The sequence below is a fragment of the Macaca fascicularis genome, chromosome X, assembly GCF_037993035.2.
Source record: "Macaca fascicularis isolate 582-1 chromosome X, T2T-MFA8v1.1".
NCBI classification, from domain to species: domain Eukaryota; kingdom Metazoa; phylum Chordata; class Mammalia; order Primates; family Cercopithecidae; genus Macaca; species Macaca fascicularis.
This window is the reverse complement of record NC_088395.1, coordinates 118256049-118276298: the sequence shown is the minus strand read 5'-3', so window position 1 is coordinate 118276298 and position 20250 is coordinate 118256049. Positions and strand designations below refer to the sequence as shown.

Here is a 20250-nt window from a genome sequence, read left to right as displayed (position 1 = left end):
GGTCACAATTGAGTTATCCAATAGTTTTACAAGAGACATCATTTGAATAACCATTTAGCAATGAAAAACTCAGGTGTCTGGACAGTCTGGTCTATACCTGAAAGTATAATTCTGAAGAGCACCCTAAAAGTGTCATCTCTTGAATGTCATTAAGATCAAATTTTAATTTCATAGCACTTTTGCCACGAGTCAGTTCCAGTGGAAATAAATGCTGTTTTGATCTTGCTATAATGAGCATACACATTAGACAAAAAAAAAAAAAAAAAAAAATTCATTACTTGGGCTTAGATTAACTCTGTGAAATTAAGACTGCCACTGCTTCATAGTTAATTACAATTAAAAATAGCTCTATAGAAGGTATATTGCACAAAATTAAAAAAAAAAAGACTGACAATGTAATATGCTTTAAAAAAGGAAAGGAAGAGAGAAAGTAGTATTCCTAATATGCACCAGGTAATAGCATACTTATACATAAGGTCCCAATTAGTTCTGTAACAACTCTGGCAAGTCAGGTACGAACTCCTGAACTCAGGTGATCCACCTGCCGCAGCCTCCCAAAGTGCTGAGATTACAGGCGTGAACCACCAGTATTTTAATACCTAGCCTTTCAGGTAATTGTAGATATTCTTTGATGCTACACCCAAACTACATAAGTGGTAGTTCCTCAAAGGTAAAACTCCTCCTTCACTGAGTTATGCAGAGCTTCCAAATGTTGACACATTTCCTCATACAATTTAAGAAACTACATTCAGCTCTACTTATTACAGGAGTTTCAGTTGGTGGGAAGGTGTCAAGCTCGTGGTGGAAAATAAATGTTTTCCTAAATTCTAATTTTTATTTGAAAGCTAAAATTGTATCTTTGAAAACAAATATTACTAGTTATTTATCCTAAAGTGACAGGCTCACTTTGTTCATTTAAGAAAATGCCGACCAGATCAACTAAGTGTGAATAATGATAATTTATCCCTCTTTCAAGTCAGCAAGTACAACTCATAACTTAATAGCACAAGTCTTTTTCCTTAAGTTAATCATTATACTTCATTTAGTATGCAGAAGTGTTTTATAAGTAGTTCCATTTTTGTCACAAAGAAAAATACAACTATTCAAGGATAAAAATTTAGTAAAAATGTCTTTGATTAAACAAAAAAAAAATAAGATTGGCATTTTTGTACCATGGGTGTATTGCAGTGAGATAAACACTGATTACTAGCAGAGTCTGGGGCCACTACCAATTTGTGCTTAGGTGCCAGCAGTTTTACCCATCACTGGTTTCTATACCCTCAATGAAAATACAAGCCAGTGAAAGGGGCAAATAAAATCTTAGTATTATTATGAATACTTCTGACCTCATGACTCCCTTGAAAGAGTCTTAGGGACCACAAGAGGTCCACATACCATGCTTTGAGAATCACTGGTGTAGTATATGGACCTCATGAAACATATGAAAGTTATTACTGAATTACACACAATAAAATCCAACTGTCTTTCTTGCTGGCAATCTCATTACATACTCACCATTTGCTGATGCTTCCGCCTGTGTGCCATCTTCTCTCCTCACCTCACTGTAAAATTGAGGAATGGTTGGATCTACCAGAGGTGGCTCAGTATAGACTGGATAATTCTCTACATGAAGCTGCTGCTGCATCTGTGGCACATAGACCATGGAGTGCCAGTAGTTGTGGTAATAGCACTTGAGCAAGAAAGGGCAGCAAAAAAACAAGAAACTTTACTTTTCTCTATTCTTAATGTAATACAGTTCCCCACAGACCAAAAAAAAAAAAAAAAAAAAAAAAAAAAGTAAGAATTAGGACATGATTTTCAGGTGAGGTAGCAATGACTTTTTTGACCTAAAAACTTGACACTTTAGTCTGTTCTCTATAAGAACTTCAGGATCTTTTGCAGAATTTGTATCTCATATTTAAACCTAAAAATTCTTTCAGGGAATCGTCTAGAAGACCTGTATACAAAGGTGTCTTTTATAGTATTTTTAAAAGCAAAACACATCGCACATAGTATTTAACAACAGGGAACTGGATAAATTATATACCCGTAATGAAATACTATACAGGCAACGAAAATCATGCTGTAAACTATTTAAAGAAAAAATGCCTGTATTATTAAAAGATTAAAAAATTATACAGCATAATCCATAGTTTGTAAAATACAAAAGTTGTAAGAAAATATATGAAAGTATACAGTGATCATAGAGGTGATTTTAGTTTTCTTTATACCATAGTTTCAAAATGTACTACAATAGACACTATGATTTCTAATAAGAAAAATATTGAAATATCTACTCAGCATCTCCTGGTATTCCATGATGTAAAAGGCAGGAAAATATTTTTAAATGCCTCAGTGAAATAGATTACAAAGTTTCTACATGTGACTATAATAAACTAACATAACAGAAGGGGCAAGCAGTTTATCAATTCTTGAAACTGAATTTAGGAAAAATAGTCTCAAAGAACAAAAACCCACCCCATTACTCTTAATTTATAGATGTGTACTATTTGGGAAGACAGTTTTCTTGGCACTGACATGTCTAAAGCTTTAGGGAAATCAGTGTCAGGGAATATGAACTAATCTCAGCATTCATCCAGGACAGCATAGAGTTTATCATCATCTGAGAGATCTTAAGATGCATTATTCCTTTCAGTAAATATGCCATGTTGTTACATTTTAAGTCAAGTGTATTTCAGAGGGAAAGTGATCCCTGAAAGACTAAAATAAAAGAGCTCTCACCTCAAATCAGAGACACCTTTCACTGATGAAGACATTTGTCAGTACCCACCTGCCTCTACAACTCAGGGGAGTGGTGAAAAACCAGTGTTGAGCAAGCATCTTTGAACACATGAGTGCTTTAAAAATGCAGCTCTTTATTTTTATTTTTATATTTAATTTATTATAAGTTCTGGGATACATGTGCAGAACACGCAGGTTTGTTACATGGGTATACATGTGCCATGGTGGTTTGCTACACTCATCAATCCATTATCTACATTAGGTATTTGTCCTAATGCTCTCCCTCCCCTTGCCCCCAATCCCCCAACAGGCCCCGATGTGTGATGTTCACCTCCCTGTGCCCATAGGTTCTCATTGTTCAACTCTCACTTATGAGTGAGAACATGCGGTGTTTGGTTTTCTTTTTCTGTGTTAGTTTGTGGAGAATGGTTGCCAGCTTCATCCATGTCCCTGCAAAGGACACAAACTCAGTCTTTTTTTATGGCTGCATAGTATTCCACAGTGTATGTGTGCCACATTTTCTTTATGCAGTCTATCATTGATGGGCATGTGAGTTGGTTCAAGTCTTTGGTATTGTGAATAGTACTGCAATAAACATACGTGTGCATGGGTCTTTATAGAATGATTTATAATCCTTTGGGTATATACCCAGTAATGGGATGGTTGGATCAGATTGTATTTCTCATTCTAGATCCCTGAGGAATCGCCACACTGTCTTCCACAATGGTTGAACTAATTTACAATCCAGCCAACAGTGTAAAAGCGTTCCTATTTCTCCGCATCCTCTCTAGCATCTGTTGTTTCCTGACTTTTTAATGATTGCCATTCTAACTGGTATCTCATTATGGTTTTGATTTGCATTTCTCTAATGACCAGTGATGATGAGTTTTTCATGTTTGTTGGTCACATAAATGTCTTTTGAAAAGTGTCTGTTCATATTCTTTGCCCACTTTTTGATTATTTCTTGTAAATTTGTTTAAGTTCCTTGTAGATTCTGGATATTCGCCCTTTGTCAGATGGATGGCAAAAACTTTCTCCCATTCTGTAGGTTGCCTGTTCACACTGAGTTTCTTTTGCTGTGCAGAAGCTCTTTAGTTTAATTAGATCCCACTTGTCAATTTTAGTTTTGCTTTTGTTGCCATTGCTTTTGGTGTTCTAGTCATGAAGTTTTTGCCCATGCCTACGTCCTGAATGGTATTGCCTAGGTCGTCTTCTAGGGTTTTTATGGTTTTAGATCGTATGTCTAAGTCTTTAATCCATCTTGAGTTAATTTTTGTATAAGGTGTAAGGAATGGGTCCAGTTTCAGTTTTCTGCATATAGTTAGCCAGTTTTCCCAACACCATTTATTAAATAGGGAATCCTTTCCCCATTGCTTGTTTTTGTCAGGTTTGCCAAAGATCAGATGGTTGTAGATCTGTGGCATTATTTCTGAGGCCTCTCTTCTGTTCTGTTGGTCTATATACCTGTTTTGGTACCAGTACCATGCTGTTTTGGTTACTGTGGCCTTGTAAAATAGTTTGAAGTCAGATAGCATGATGCCTCCAGCTTTGTTCTTTTTTGCTTAGGATTGTCTTGGCTATACGGACTCGTTTTTGGTTTTGTATGAAATTTGAAGTTTTTTCTAATTGAAGAAAGTCAATGGTAGTTTAATGGGAATAGCATTGAATCTATAAATTACTTTTGGCAGTATAGTCATTTTCATGATACTGATTTTTCCTATCCATAAGCATGGAATGTTTTTCCCTTTGTTTGTGTCCTCTCTTATTTCGTTGAACAGTGATTTGTAGTTCTCCTTGAAGAGGTCCTTCACATTCCTTGTTAGTTGGATTCCTAGGTATTTTATTCTCTTTGTAGCAATTGTGAATGCGAATTCACTCATGATTTGGCTATTATTGGTATATAGAAATGCTTGTGATTTTTGCACACTGATTTTGTGTTGCACACAAGTTCAGACTTTGCTGAAGTTGCTTATCAGCTTAAGGAGTTTTTGGGATGAGACAATGGGGTTTTTAAAATATACAATCATGTCATCTGCAAACAAAGACAATGTGACTTCCTGTTTTCCTATTCATATACCCTTTCTTTCTTTCTCTTGCCTGACTGCCCTGGCCAGAACTTCCAATACTATGTTGAATAGGAATGGTGAGAGAGGACATCCTTATCTTGTGCTGGTTTTTCAAAGGGAATGCTTCCAGCTTTTGCCCATTTAGTATGATATTGGCTGTGGGATTGTCCTAAATAGTTTTTATTATTTTGAGACACGTTCCATCAATACCTAATTTATAGTGAGTTTTTAGCATGAAGGGGTGTTGAATTTTATAGAAGGCCTTTTCTGCATCTATTGAGATAGTCATGTGGTTTTTGTCATCGGTTCTGTTTATGTGATGGATTACATTTATTGATTTGCTTATGTTCAACCACCCTTGCATCCACTTGATTGTGGTGGATAAGCTTTTTAATGTGCTGCTGGATTCAGTTTGCCAGTATTTTACTGAGGATTTTCACATTAATGTTCATCAGGGATATTGACCTGAAATTTTCTTTTTTTGTGTCTCTGCCAGGTTTTGGTATCAGGATGATGTTGGCTTCATAAAATGAGTTAGGAAGGAGTCCCTCTCTTTCTATTGATTGGAACAGTTTCAGAAAGCATGGTACCAGCTCCTCTCTGTACCTCTGGTAGAATTCGGCTGTGAATCCATCTGGTCCTGGACTTTTTTTGGTTGGTAGGCTATTAATTACTTCCTCAATTTCAGAACTTGTTTTTGGTCTACTCAGGGATTCGACTTCTTCCTGCTTTAGTCTTGGGAGCGTGTGTGTGTCCAGGAATTTATCTATTTCTTCTAGATTTTCTAGTTTATTTGCATAGAGGTGTTTATAGTATTCTCTGACAGTAGTTCGTGTTCTGTGGTATCATTTTTTATTATGTCTATTTGATCTTCTCTCTTTTCTTCTTTATTCACCTGGCTAATGGTGTATCTATTTTGTTAATCTTTAAAAAAAAAAAAAAAAAAAAAAAAACAGCTCCTAGATTCAGATTTTTTGAAGGGTTTTTCGTGTCTCTCTTTCAGTTCTGCTCTGATCTTAGTTATTTCTTGTCTTTTGCTAGCTTTTGAATTTGTTTGCTTTTGCTTCTCTAGTTCTTTTAATTGTGATGTTAGGGTGTTGATTTTAGATACTTCCCGGTTTCTCATGTGGGTATTTAGTGCTATAAATTTCTCTCTAAACACTGCTTTAGCTGTGTCTCAGAGATTCTGGTACATTGTGTCTTTGTTCTCATTGGTTTCAAAGAACAAAACACAGTGCCTTAAGTATCTTTGAATCTGTCTAATTTTCACATAAAATGGAAAGATAGTCATAAAAATATTTTAGGATAATTCATTTATTTTGAGACAGACCACCACAGTGAAAAGTTAGTATGTAATGTTAAATATGATGGCTAATCTAATATATGCTGAGGTTGTGCTGCTTACAGCCCAGTACCCCTCTCTTCAGTTTAATGAGTATTTTGTAAGAGAAACTAAAGAACTGGGAGGCTAAAGCAGACAACTGAACTACATCATCTTGAGAGATCTCTCAGACAGAAATAAAATTTTTAGTCCCCTTAGTGCTTTTGGTTTTTGAAGTTCAAGGGTCTGATTATCAAAACAGTTTATACTTTGAAAATAGGGCTTATCAAAGAAATTTTAACATGGCACTTACCTGTAATCCTAGATTGAAATAGTACTGCAAAACTTTTGTATCTAAAATTAAAAACCAAAAAAATTAGTGACTTGACTGACATAAGCAATTAGAATTATCTTTTAAAAGCTCTTCTGGCTGGGCGTGGTTGCTCATGCTTGTAATCTCAGCACTTTGGGAGGCCTAGGTGGGCAGATTACTTGAGGTCAGGAGTTCAAGACCATCCTGGCCAACATGGTGAAACCCCGTCTCTACTAAAACTATAAAAATTAGCTGGACGTAGTGGCAGATGCCTGTAATTCCAGCTACTCAGGAGGCTGAGGCATAAGAATCACTTGAATCTGGGAGGTGGAGGTTGCATTGAGCTGAGATCATGCCACTGCACTCCAGCCTGGGTGACAGAGTGAGACTCTATCTCAAAAAAGAAAAAAAAAAGAGCTTTTCTGTTTCAGCATTATTAAGATATCAATGTAATCTTGCCACATTAATACCATTCTCAATTTTACCTTATAGTAAATGACTACTTACCTACCAATATAGGTAAAATTATTTTCTCATCTAAGGTTTAGTTACCAAATAAAATTTTTATTTCTAATCTTAATTTTAGGCAGATGTTAAAAGAGTGTCACTTGGGTAATATTTAGGAAGAATCCAATAAAGGCATTTTCTTGTTTGTTTCAAAATGGAATTTTTACTTTAATACACTTCTAGAACATAAGCAATTATTTTGGTCCTCAGTTACTAGCACTTACATACAATACAGACTAATACTCTACTGACAGAGATTAGTGATGCCTGCTGAGACAATTAGAACAATATGAAACAATTCATCCTGTTTTTATTTGCCATGACTGACATACCACCATCAGAACTCCAAAGAGAAGGGCAATGAGCAAGGTAATTTTTCTTGACATTATGAAACTGAACTATTTCATAAATGAACAAAAACTGCTTTTAGCATTCCAATTGCACCTCTAAATGTATTTTTATTGCTTGACCTGAGATCCACACATATTTTTATTTACAAAGTAATATAATCTGAGTTCCACTAACAGATGAAATTTCAGAAAACCCCTCTTTAAGTTGGAGACTCCCTACACATACAAATACATTTATTGTCATTTTTTAAAAAATCAGCTTGTTGGGCAAGGACTTCATGTCTAAAACACCAAAAGCAACAGCAACAAAAGGCAAAATTGACAAATGGGATCTAATTAAACTAAAGAGCTTCTGTACAGCAAAAGAAACTACCATCAGAGTGAACAGGCAACCTACAGAATGGGAGAAAAGTTTTGCAATCTACTCATCTGACAAAGGGCTAATATCCAGAACCTATAAAGAACTCAATCAAATTTACAAGAAAGAAACAAACAACCCCATCAAAAAGTGGGCAAAGGATATGAACAGACACTTCTCAAAAGAAGACATTCATACAGCCAACAGACACATGAAAAAATGCTCATCATCACTGGCCATCAGAGAAATGCAAATCAAAACCACAATGAGATACCATCTCACACCAGTTAGAACGGCAATCACTAAAAAATCAGGAAACAACAGGTGCTGGAGAGGATATGGAGAAATAGGAACACTTTCACACTGTTGGTGGGACTGTAAACTAGTTCAACCATTGTGGAAAACAGTGTGGTGATTTCTCAAGGATCTAGAACTAGAAATACCATTTGACTCAACCATCTCATTACTGGGGATACACCCAAAGGATTATAAGTCATGCTGCTATAAAGACACATGCACACATATGTTTATTGCAGCACTATTCACAATAGCAAAGACTTGGAATCAACCCAAATGTCCATCAGTGACAGACTGGATGAAGAAAATGTGGCACATATACACCATGGAATACTATGCAGCCATAAAAAAGGATGAGTTCGTGTCCTTTGTAGGGACATGGATGCAGCTGGAAACTATCATCCTCAGCAAACTATCGCAAGAACAGAAAACCAAACACCGCATGTTCTCACTCATAGGTGGGAACTGAACAATGAGATCACTTGGACACAGGAAGAGGAACATCACACACCGGGTCCTATTGTGGGGAGGGGGGAGGGGGAGCGATAGCATCAGGAGATATACCTAATGTAAATGATGAGTTAATGGGTGCAGCACACCAACATGGCACATGTATACATATGTAACAAACCTGCACGTTGTGCACATGTACCCTAGAACTTAAAGTATAATTTAAAAAAAAAAAAAAAAGGCAACCTATGGGAGAAAGACTATAGGTGTTTTTTTCTTTTTTTTTCTGAGATGGAGTCTTACTCTGTCGCCAGGCTGGAGTACAGCAGTGTGATCTCGGGTCACTGAAACCTCTGCCTCCTGGGTTCAAACGACTCTCCTGCCTCAGCCTCCCGAATAGCTGGGACTACAGGCACACACCACCATGCTCAGCTAACTTTTGTATTTTCAGTAGAGACGGGTTTCACCATGTTAGTCAGGATGGTCTCAATCTCTTGACCTCGTGATCCACCCACCTTGGTCTCCCAAAGTGCTGGGATTACAGGCGTGAGCCACTGCACCCGGCTGTTTTAATTTAATACTTTTGTGCATTTTCAAACTTTTCTATAATGAGCTTTAAAAAGTATAAGCAAAAATGAAAAACAAAGTGAAACCACAAAAAAAAAAAAATCAGCTTGTATTTTGACTATTATATAGGAGCATAGCAAAAAGCCCAGTGCTCTAGCTACAGAATATTTTTTAAAAATAGCAGGAAATAAATTCATGAGTGGCATGAGATTCTACTCCTTGATACATATATGTATCAAATAACTTGTATACACAAATGCACATAGCAATATTAATAGCCAAAAAAGTGAAAGCAACCCAAATGTTCCTCAACTAATAGATAAAATATGATACAGACATACTTTGGAGATATCATGGGTTTGGTTCCAGAAAATAGTAAAGTCAATATTGCAAGGAAGTGAGTCACACCAATTTTTTGGTTTCCCAGTGCATATAAAAGTTATGCTTATGGCTGGGTATGGTGGCTCAGGCCCGTAATCCCAGCACTTTGGGAGGCTGAGGTGGGTGGATCGTGAGGTCGGGAGATCGAGACCATTCTGGCCAACATGGTGAAACCCCATCTCTACTGAAAATACAAAAATTAGCCAGGTATGGTGGCACATGCCTGTAATCCCAGCTACTCGGGAGGCTGAGGCAGGAGAATCGCTTGAACCTGGGAGGTGGAGGTTTCCGAGAGCGGAGATCACGCCACTGCACTCCAGCCTGGCAACAGAGCAAGACTCCGTTGCAAAAAAAAGAAAAAAAAAAAAAAAAGTTATGCTTATACGCTATACTGTAGACTTTTAAGAGTGTAATAGTGTTAGGTCTAAGAAAACAATGTACATATCTTAATTTTAAAATTCGTTATTGCTGGCCGGGCACAGTGGCTCACATCTGTAATCCCAGCACTCTGGGAGGCCAAGGCAGGCGAACCACTTGAGGTCAGGAGTTCAAGACCAGCCTGGCCAACATGGAGAAACTCCATTTCTACTAAAAATACAAAAAATTAGCCGGGCATGGTGGTGGCGCCTGTAACACCAGCTACTCGGGAGGCTGAGGCAGGAGAATCGCTTGAGCTCAGGAGGCAGAGGTTGTAGTGAGCCAAGATTGCACCACTGCACTCCAGCCTGGGCAACAGAGACTCCATCTCAAAAATAAATAAATAAATATACAATACAATACTGCTAAAAAAAAAAAAATGCTGACAGAAATGAAAGGAGAAAAGGGAGAACACGCTGTTGGAAAAATGATGCCAATAGATTTGCTTGACACAAGGTTCTCATAAATCTTCAATTTGTAAAAAAATAAAAATCACAGTATCTGTAAACCACAATAAAGCAAAGTGCAACAAAATGGAGTATGCCAATACATCCATACAATGGATTTTTTTTGGCCATAAAAAAGAATAAAGTACTGATACATGCGACAACATGAACCTTGAAAATAGTATGCTTAGAGAAAAAAGTTAGTTGCAAAAGCCCACATATTGTATGATTCCATTTACATGAAATGTCCAGAATAGGCAAATCCATGGCCAAACTAGAGGAGTGATTGTTAAGGCCAGGAAGAATGGGGAGCACCTACTAATGAATACATGATATACTCTCGGGGTTAATAGAACTTAGATGGGAGAGTGAATGGGGAAAGAATTTGAGTTGAATCACCATGCCAGCAAAGCCTTAGGAGAAGAAAACCTGCTACATAGAGTTCACACAGGAGTAGAAAGAGATAAGGTTGGAAGACAGACTAGATTGTGGAAAGTCATAAATGCCATACTTAGTCTGTTGAACTTTAATCTACAGAAACCAAAGAATCACTGAAGAGTTCTGAGCTAGGAACACACACAAAGTGGAATAGTACCAGAGCAGCGAGACCAATGGAGACGCTACTCTAACTGTTCAGGGACAAGGTTATAAAGGCATGACCCAGGAAAGAGGCAGTGGGTATTTTTTAAAGACACTCTGTGAAACACTGATTTTTAATAAATCAGCCAAGGTTAACATGCAAAAATCAATTTTATTTTTATGTACAGGACACAATAGGAAAATAAAAGTTTTAAAATTCTACTTACTACAGCTCCAAAAACCCAAATACATAGGAACACATTTAACAGAAGATGTAGAAGACTGCTACACCAAAAACAAAAACAAAAACAAACAAACAAAAAAAACAAAACAAAACAAAAAAATATTGAGAAACCAAACGCAACCTAAATAAATTAGCAGGTATACTATGTTACCATATTCATGAATTCAAAGAGACCATACTGGTGAGCACTAGCATTCTCCCCAAATTAAGCTATAGATTATAAACACAATTCCTAATTTCCAGACGGTTTTTTTTTTTTGGTAAAATTTGATAGTGTAAGAGACATGCAAATGACCCTACCTTACTTCAAACCTTACTAAAAAGACAGTACAGTACTGATGTAAGGATTAAAAAATTGATCAACGCAACAGAAGAGGGCACGAAAATAGACGTGCACTTAAAACAGTCATTTGATTTTTGACTAAAACACCAAAGTGATCCAACGAGGAAAGGAAAATCTTTTGCACAAATGGTACTGCTGGAATACTGGAGATCCATAAAGAAAAAAAAAAATCACCTCCACTATCCACAAAAATGAATTTGAAATGGATAGTGGACTTAAACATAAAACTAAATGCATTAAGCTTTTAAAGGAAAACACAGGAAACAATCATAATGACTTTGGAGAAAGGCAAATAAGGCAAAGGGTTTTTGTTGTTTTTTTTTAATTTAAGTCAGAGTTTCACTCTACTGCCCAGGCCGGAGTGCAGTTGCATGATCTCGGCTCAGTACAACCTCCACCTCCTGGGTTCAAATGATTCTCCTGCCTCAGCCTCCCAAGTAGCTAGCATTACAGGCACGCACCACCTCTCCCAGCTAACTTTTGTATTTTTAGTAGAGACAGGGTTTCACCATGTTGGCCAGGCTGGACTCGAACTCCTGACCTCAAGTGATCCACCTGCCTCGGCCTCCGAAAGTGTTAGGATTACAGGTGTGAGCCACCACGCCCGGCCAGTTTCTTAGATTACAAAAGCAATATATACCAAACAATGATCAATTAGATTTTAATGGGTAGAATTAAAATCCTCTACCCATCAAAAGGCACCATGAAGAAAATAGATAAGCCACAGAATAGGAGCAGATACTCATAAAACATACCTGACAAAAGACTAGCATAGAGAATATGTAGAGAACTTCCACAACTCAATAACAAGCACCCAATAAAAAACAGAGTAGTCAAAATATGTGCACACTTTACAAAAAATATGCAAATGGCCAATAAGCACATGAAAAAAGTACTCAAACAACTGGATATCCACATGCAAAAATATGAATCTACACATACTTGACATACAAAAAAGTAACTAAAAATGGATCGCAGACCTAAAAGTAAAATGCAAAACATAAAAATCCTAGACGATAACACAGGAGAAAATCTAGATGACCCTGAGTCTGGCAATTACTTTTTAGATATAACACCACAGGCATGATCCATAAAAGAAATAATTTATATATTGGAGTTCTTTAAAAGTAAACACACCTGCTTTGCAAAAGACACTTAAAAGCCACAGGCTTGGAAAAAATATTTGCAAAAGATATACCTGATATAATGGACTGTTACCCAAAATATACAAAGAATTCTTAGAACTCAGTAAGAAAACAACCTGAATTAAAAATGGGCCAAACACCTTAACAGATGTTTCACCAAAGATATATAGATGGCAAATAAGCACATGAAAAGATGTTCCACGTCGGATTTCATAAGGGAAATGCAAATTAAAACAATGAGATATCATTACACACCTATTAGAATGGCCAAAATCCAGAACACTGACAATACCAAATACTGGTATGAATGTGGAACTATAGGAACACTCAATTCGTTGCTGGTGGGAATGCAAAATGATATAGCCACTCTGGAAGACAGTTTGACAGTTTCTTACAAAATAATACATATTCTAATTCAATAGAGCAATTGTAATCCTTGGTGTTTACCCAAAGAAGTTAAAAATATATTTCCAAAGGGTGCGGTGGCTGATGCCTGTAGTCCCAGCACTTCGGGAGGCCCAGGTGGGTGGATCATGAGGTCAGGAGTTCAAGACCAGCCTGGCCAACATGGTGAAACCCCATCTCTACTAAAAATACAAAAATTAGCCAGGTGTGGTGGTGGGTGCCTATAATCCCAGCTGCTCAGGAGGCTGAGGCAGGAGAATCGCTTGAGTCCGGGAGGCGAAGGTTGCAGTGAGCCAAGACCGCACCATTGCATTCCAGCTTGGGTGACAGAGCAAGACTCCATCTCTCTATATATATTTCCACAAAAAGACTTGCATGCGAATGTTTAGGGCAACTGTAACCAAAAGTGGAAGCAACCAAGATGTTATTCAGTAGGTGAATGGATCTATAAACTGTGGTACATTCGGATAATGATTTGGTGAGAAAACAAATACATACTGCTAAGAGCCACTCTGAAAAGGCTATATATTGCATGACTGCAACTATATGCCATTCTGGAAAAGTCAAAACTACGGAGACAGTAAAAAATAAGAGATTGCCAGGAGTTGGGGGATGAATACTAACAGGCAGAGCACAGATTTCTGGGGTAGAGATGCTCCATTATAGCATCCATGTGATGCTATAATTAAGGATACATGTCATCATTCATTTGTCCAAACTCATGAAAGCGCAAGAGCAAGAATGAACACTAATATAAACTATGGCTCCTGGATGATAATGATGTGCCAAGGTAGGTTCATCATTGTATCAAATATACCACTCTGGTATGGTGGGGGACACTGATAATATGGGAGGCTATGGACATGTGGGGGCTGGTGGAAAAGAGCAAATCCCTATGCCTCCCTCTCAATTTGGCAAGGAACAGAAAACCGCTCTATAAAATAGATTTTTTAAAAAACATGATCAGTCACCAGAACGGATAAAGTTAAAGAGAGTGGCGACAATAAATGTTGGTGAGCAAGACAAACTACTGGAATTCTCATATACTGCTGGTGGAAGTGTAACATGGTACAACTTTGGAAAAAATGTTTGGCAGTTACTTATAAAAGTAAACACATATCTCTCTATGACCCAGCAATTCCACTGCTAGGTATCTGCACAAGGGAAATAAAAACGCATGTTTACAAAGACTTTTACAAGAATGTTCATAGTAGCTTTTTTCATAACAGCCCCAAACTGGAAATAGTCCAGCTATCTATCACCAACAGGAGAATGGACAAACTGTGGAACAGTCATACAATGAAATGCTACTTGGCAATGAAAACAAATGGACTACTGACACATGCAACAACAGACAAATCTCAAAATTATGCCAAGTTTAAGAAGCTTTCTATAAAGATTATATACTATATGATTATATTTCTATAAAATTCTAAAACAGGTAAAACTAATCTATGGTAGAAAAAAGTCAAAACAGTGGTTACCTCTAGGGGGAGCATGGAAAAAACTGGGAAGGAGCATGAGGGAAATTTGTGGGACAATGTTAATACTTTATACCTTGATAGGGATTTGGGTTACACAAGTGCATGCATGCATATGTTAAAACCAAGCTAATGTGCATTTAAGTTTTGTACATTACATGTAAACTGTACATCAAAAGGAAAAAACTATTTAATGATATCTATCCTGAAGTTTTTATGGGGAAGTGTACAAATGTCTACAATTTACTTCTAAATGTATCAAAAAGAAGATGGATTAATAGAGATGAATGGAGGGAAAGATGGACAGATATGTGATAAAGTATAAACGTTAATGATAGAATCTAAGTGATAGATATGACTTCATTTTAAAATTCAACTTGGATGAATATTTGAATATTGTCATAGTAAAATAATGGAAAAATACAAAATCAGCATTATGTGATGACTAAGTACATCTCGGGCATATGTAGGTAAGGGAAGGGAGAGTAGTAAAGAAATCAGGGTTTAGATATTGGGCAAATTAGGTGGAAATGATACCACTATTAACAAAATAAAAAACCAAGGAGAAAAGCCAACGTTTTGTGTGGCCTGGGGAAAAGATAAATATGAGGAATTTCATTGTTGAAATGAAAACTAAAAAGCTAAGTGAAAATGTCTAGCAAGTATCTGGAGACAAGTAACTAAAACTTCTGATGCCAAGGCTAGCTAGATTTAGGAATAAACTACGTAGAAGTAACAGTGAAGTTTAAAGGTAGGGAAAAAACAGAAGGAAGTTAAAGAAAATCTTGGTGATTAGTGGTTGGAAAAAAAAATCAAAAATAGAGAAGCAGCTAGGAAAACCAAGAAAATGTTATAGCAAGAAGGTATAAGCTACAAACAATTCTCAACTATAATTCTCTTGAGAAATATGCCAAACTGAGGAGTAATAAAGAACCTCCAATGAAAAACTACTCCTTAGATGTTTAAGAAAACACAGCCGAAATTCAAGGCAGATAAGACTCCTAATCCCCACTCCCCCAAATCTTTAAAATTCAATTGAAATTCTAAATATAAAAGACTGCAATAATTCATGCACTTGTGGAAAGAATTTAAGAAATAAAGAAAAATTGGATACCAAGTCCTGTTTTGCAAGAAAAACAGTTAAGAAAAGCAGACATCCATTTGAGAATCTTCTTCAGGGTAGGCATGTAGCTACAAACAAAACAAAACAAAACAAAACAAAATAGCAGCACACGTCAACTCAACCATCCACTTGTTGGTTATGTAGAAGATATTCTCAGTTTTCTGCTTTTAATTGCTCCTTTCCTTAGTCACTTCCAGCATTGTGTTCTCAAGTCAATTTTCATTTGGTTCCCCATTCCCCAATAGGTCAACCAAAGACAGATATGCTCTAACAATATTTTTTAAGTCTCAGACCCCTCACCTAAATCTCAAAATCTACTTACCTTGAGGCAAATCACTGCCACTTGGATCACAGGAATAAGGTGGAGGTGGTAGTGGTGGTGGTGGTTGTAAGTTTGAAGCCTCTCCCACATCAAGAGGAGGAGGAGGAGGAGGAGGAGGAGGAGGAGGTGGTGGTGGTGGTGGTGGCGGTGGTGGTGGTGGTGGTGGTGGTGGTAGAGAGGCACCAGCATGAGGAATAGGAGCAGAATGGCATGGATAGGATGGTGAGGCAATCACTAACAAAGAAACAAAACATAAAGTAGCAATACACAACTATAACACCTTATGAACAGCAGGCTCATTTACTTTTCTTGTCTCCAGTATGGTCAAAGAACTCTTAATTCTCATGGTTTGGCTTTAAAAAAAAAAACTTGGACAGTGAATTGTCTACATTCTCTTAGACATACCAATGGAGAGCTTGTTCATAACAAGTCATTTTGATTTAAGAAAAGTATTGGAAATTAAAAGGGAAAAAACTGGAAGAGGCAGAGCTTTGACTATCAGACTTTGAACATTTAGCTAACAGGTACATAAGTAAAACATAATTAAAGCAAAATTTTTACTTAGTTTAATACCCAATGCAAATTTAAGAATGTTTTCAGCAATCTGTCACTCTCAGTCAAATCACAAAATGCAGAAGCTAATAAGAGATGGACTAAGTGCACAGACTACAGATTTTAGCAATCCTTGAAGGTTTCTACTGGTAGCATCTCAGGAATATAGGGAATTTTAAATCATGAACGTTCCATTTCTAAGAAGGTACAGAATCTAAAAACAGGATAGATACAATATCTTATCCCTTTAGCTTTCTATACCTGTTACTATAGCTTAGAAATAATCAATATTTAAAAGTTTGTTTTTGACATAAGAAATTCAGATGTAATTATATTTAAATATTAATCCTCTGTGACGATAAAGGAAACAATGTGGTTACAACCTAGTAAAAACACATACCTGCATATATACATAACATGTAAATTTGTTAATTTTTTTTACAAAAGATGAATAATACAAACCCTTCAAGTTTAAACTGAATCATTTTAGCCAGCTGAAACCCAAGTACAAAATTTCATCATTTTGTTATCTGCATTATCATCTTAACCCTAAGAAACATAGAAAGTTTAGTCTTATCATTCTATAAATGTTTAAAGTCAGAGTTTCAGCACACTGAGTTTAGCATAGGAACAATTCACACAACCTGAATTTGTTACTCTGATATTTTAGCAAGACATAATCCACATTGTTTCCATTTAGTGACCAGTACTAACAATATACTCATCTATATCTTTCGTACATTTACAGGCTAACAGTAATAGATCTGTGTCTTCAGGTGATCTAAAATTTGATAAACAACTGTTTAGGAGTGATGCAATTATCTCTTGATTGTGGTGGTGGTTACACAACTCTATGCATTTGTCAAAGCTCACAGAACTGGGCACCAAAAAAATGAATTATTCTGTATCTAAATTAAACAGTAAATTTTTAAAGCTTGCTCAACTAGCTGTTTTGGAGTTTTGTCATATATTTAGAAATCTCTACTTTTACAGTTTTGGGAGAGGAATTTAATTTTCAGAATATCCCCAAATGTTCTAGACATACATTTTTTTAAAATAAAATGGCTCCCCCAACAAAGCTCTGCTCTTACTCCTTTTAAACTAGCACTGAAAATGTATCATACCATTTAAAAAAAAAAAAAGCAAATGGAGAAAGGCAATTAGCTGAAGACAGTAGCATGTGATTATGATCACTAGATAAAAACCAACTACTAGACATAGAAGTGGCTAAATACATTCTCATGTGCCTGAAAGAATCAAGAGTAGACACAATTTGGAGGTTACTTTGTCTGAATTCACCTTCCTTATAAATGCACAGTATTACAATAAACCCTCTAAGTAAAAGCTTTTACAATTTCAAGTTTCTAAAGAGATGCATGAGCATCTCATCCTCAGACTTAAGAAGAGCTCCACAGGCTTAACAGATACACTTCAAGGAATGGCTCAAGAATTACAGAAACGTCTTCTAAAATATTAGTAGAAATCAATGTAATGCATTCAGAATGCTTATTTCCCCTGTCCATCTAACTGTAGTCTGCTTCAGGACACTTCAGAAGAGAACATAACTATAATAAGATACTGCTGCTTCTCTAGAAATCACAGAGCAGGGCCAAGGCCAAGGTGTGGTGAGATGCTCCAGTGCAAAATTTAAGGGGCTACCAAAACTAATACAAAGAAAACTATTATGAATACAACATCAAAATTTTCAATAAAGACAGGATCTAACCCTGTACTTACATGACCCCAAGAGTATATGCCTTACTCAACTCACCTTAAACCTGATCCACAGATCCTGTCTTTATTTAAAATTGATACTTTGTTCTCAAATTTTTTTATAATCATCTTTATTTTTAAAAACGATGAATTAAAGTGTTATTATCTTGATTACTGTACTTTTTTTTTTTTTGGCATTCCATTAAATTTTGCATTCAGGGACAGTCACTGATCCCAGCCCTGGCAAAAGACTTGGGAACATTTACTGAAATCCAGAGTTTGAAGTTGACAGGATTTAATGCCTAAAAGGAGACTCATACTTAAAGGCAATCATCATATCTTGTTACCTTGCAGATTAGAAGTCACTTAAGGATGGAAGGGGCCTGCCAGAGAGACATATGAAGAACAAAGTGGGAAAAATCAGTTGTTTCATCAATAGGATTGACAAGAATGACAAAGAGCAACTAAAAAGCAGCCAGATCTAGTAAAGATCTATAGTTGAGGTTCATTAAGTGACTGAGAGAACAAAAAGTAAATAAATGAAGGCAGTATGCATTTTTAGAAAAATCTGGCATTTAAATGGTAATCTTTCAATGATTCCACATAAATAAAACATTACAATGCTTGCTTCATCTGTCACTTGAATTTAAGCTCAGACAGCTGCTAAAAGCAGACAGCAAACACTTTCCCTTACAACTAGCATAAAGTAGTAAAAGTAGGGTCTACATTAACATTTCCAGTGAAAAATTTATATCATCATCAACATTTATTGTCTGTTTTTGTTCCAGGCACTGTGCTAGGCACTTTTGTGTTTTTTTGAGAAAAAGTCTCACTTTTGCCTAAGCTGGAGTGTAATGACATGATCTCAGCTCACTGCAACCTCCAACTCTCGAGTTCAAGTGATTCTCCTGCCTCAGCCTCCAGAGTAGCTGGGATTATAGGCATGTGCCACCATGCCTGGCTAATGTTTGTATTTTTAGTAGAGATGGGGTTTCCCCATGTTGGCCAGGCTGGTCTCGAACTTCTAACCTTAGGTGACCCACCCACCTCGGTCTTCCAAAGTGCTGGGATTACAGGCATGAGCCACCACGCCCTGCCCAATTTTTTTTTTTTTTTTTTTTGAGACGGAGTCTCGCTCTGTCGCCCAGGCTGGAGTGCAGTGGCGCAATCTCCACTCACTGCAAGCTCCGCCCCCCGGGTTCACGCCATTCTCCTGCCTCAGCCTCCCATGTAGCTGGGGCTACAGGTGCCTGCCACTGCGCCCGGCTAATTTTTTGTATTTTTTAGTAGAGACAGGGTTTCACAGTGTTAGCCAGGATGGTCTCGATCTCCTGACCTTGTGATCTGCCCGTCTCGGCCTCCCAAAGTGCTAGGATTACAGGCGTGAGCCACCACGCCCGGCCCACTTTATCTTTTTATGAATAAAACAGATATAGCAAACAAATCAAATACGTTGCTTAATGAGTTATTTTAATGTGGATACTACCCACGTCTAGAAATACTTTTCCCTCCTACCATAACCAACCGTTGTTTTGACTTTAATAGTAATCACTTCCTTGGGGTCTTTTCAGAGTTTTGTCACTCAAATGTGCATCCTTGAACAGTTTTTTAGTTTTATCCATTAAAAAAATTGGATATTTCTTGACTGTATTAATCTATTGGTCCTTCCTCCATCCATTTCCTGACAAGTTCTGCTTTAAAGAACCTGGGCCCTTTGATCTGACAAGCTTCCCATAGTCTGGATTTTGCAGATTACATACTCATGCTGCAATCCAACATGTTATTCTGTATTTCCTGTCAATAGGCAGCTAGATCAAGGAAACTGAATCAGATTCAGGACTGATTCTTCTGGGACATCTATAGCTAAAGTTTGACTGACTTTGCAATCTTAGTAGCTACTGATGTTTAATGTTCATCCATTTAATAGGGACTGCAAAATTATTGTCACTTTTTAATTGATTAGTTAGAATACTATTACAAAAAGATACTTACCCTCATCTATTTGCTTATTCAGTGGTATAGTTCATATAAGGAAGGCAGAATAAATGCTTGATTATTTCATGTTCCAGTTTTCAAGAAAATTTATTGATTTCCTATCATCCTCTTAAAGTAAGCAATTTTTAAAATA

At 36.8% G+C, this 20250-nt stretch overlaps 1 protein-coding gene across 30 annotated transcripts in view; it reads right to left on the bottom strand.

Annotated features, from left to right (window-relative positions):
- ALG13 (ALG13 UDP-N-acetylglucosaminyltransferase subunit) overlaps window positions 1–20250 on the bottom strand; it is an 82198-nt gene that overhangs the window by 1233 nt on the left and 60715 nt on the right. For 22 of the 30 annotated variants that reach the window (XR_012429842.1, XM_074029120.1, XM_074029122.1 and 19 more), the window contains 3 exons: window positions 15858–16091; window positions 6443–6483; window positions 1516–1690 (listed from right to left, as the gene is read on the bottom strand). Coding sequence is in view for 28 of the 30 variants with exons in the window: in XM_074029120.1 (XP_073885221.1) it covers window positions 1516–1690; window positions 6443–6483; window positions 15858–16091 (450 nt within the window). In the remaining 2 variants the exon portion in view is untranslated. Of the gene's footprint in view, window positions 1–1515; window positions 1691–6442; window positions 6484–15857; window positions 16092–20250 lie in introns of those variants that run through there. The other 8 variants (XR_012429843.1, XM_065538187.2, XM_065538189.2 and 5 more) reach the window with 2 other exon arrangements.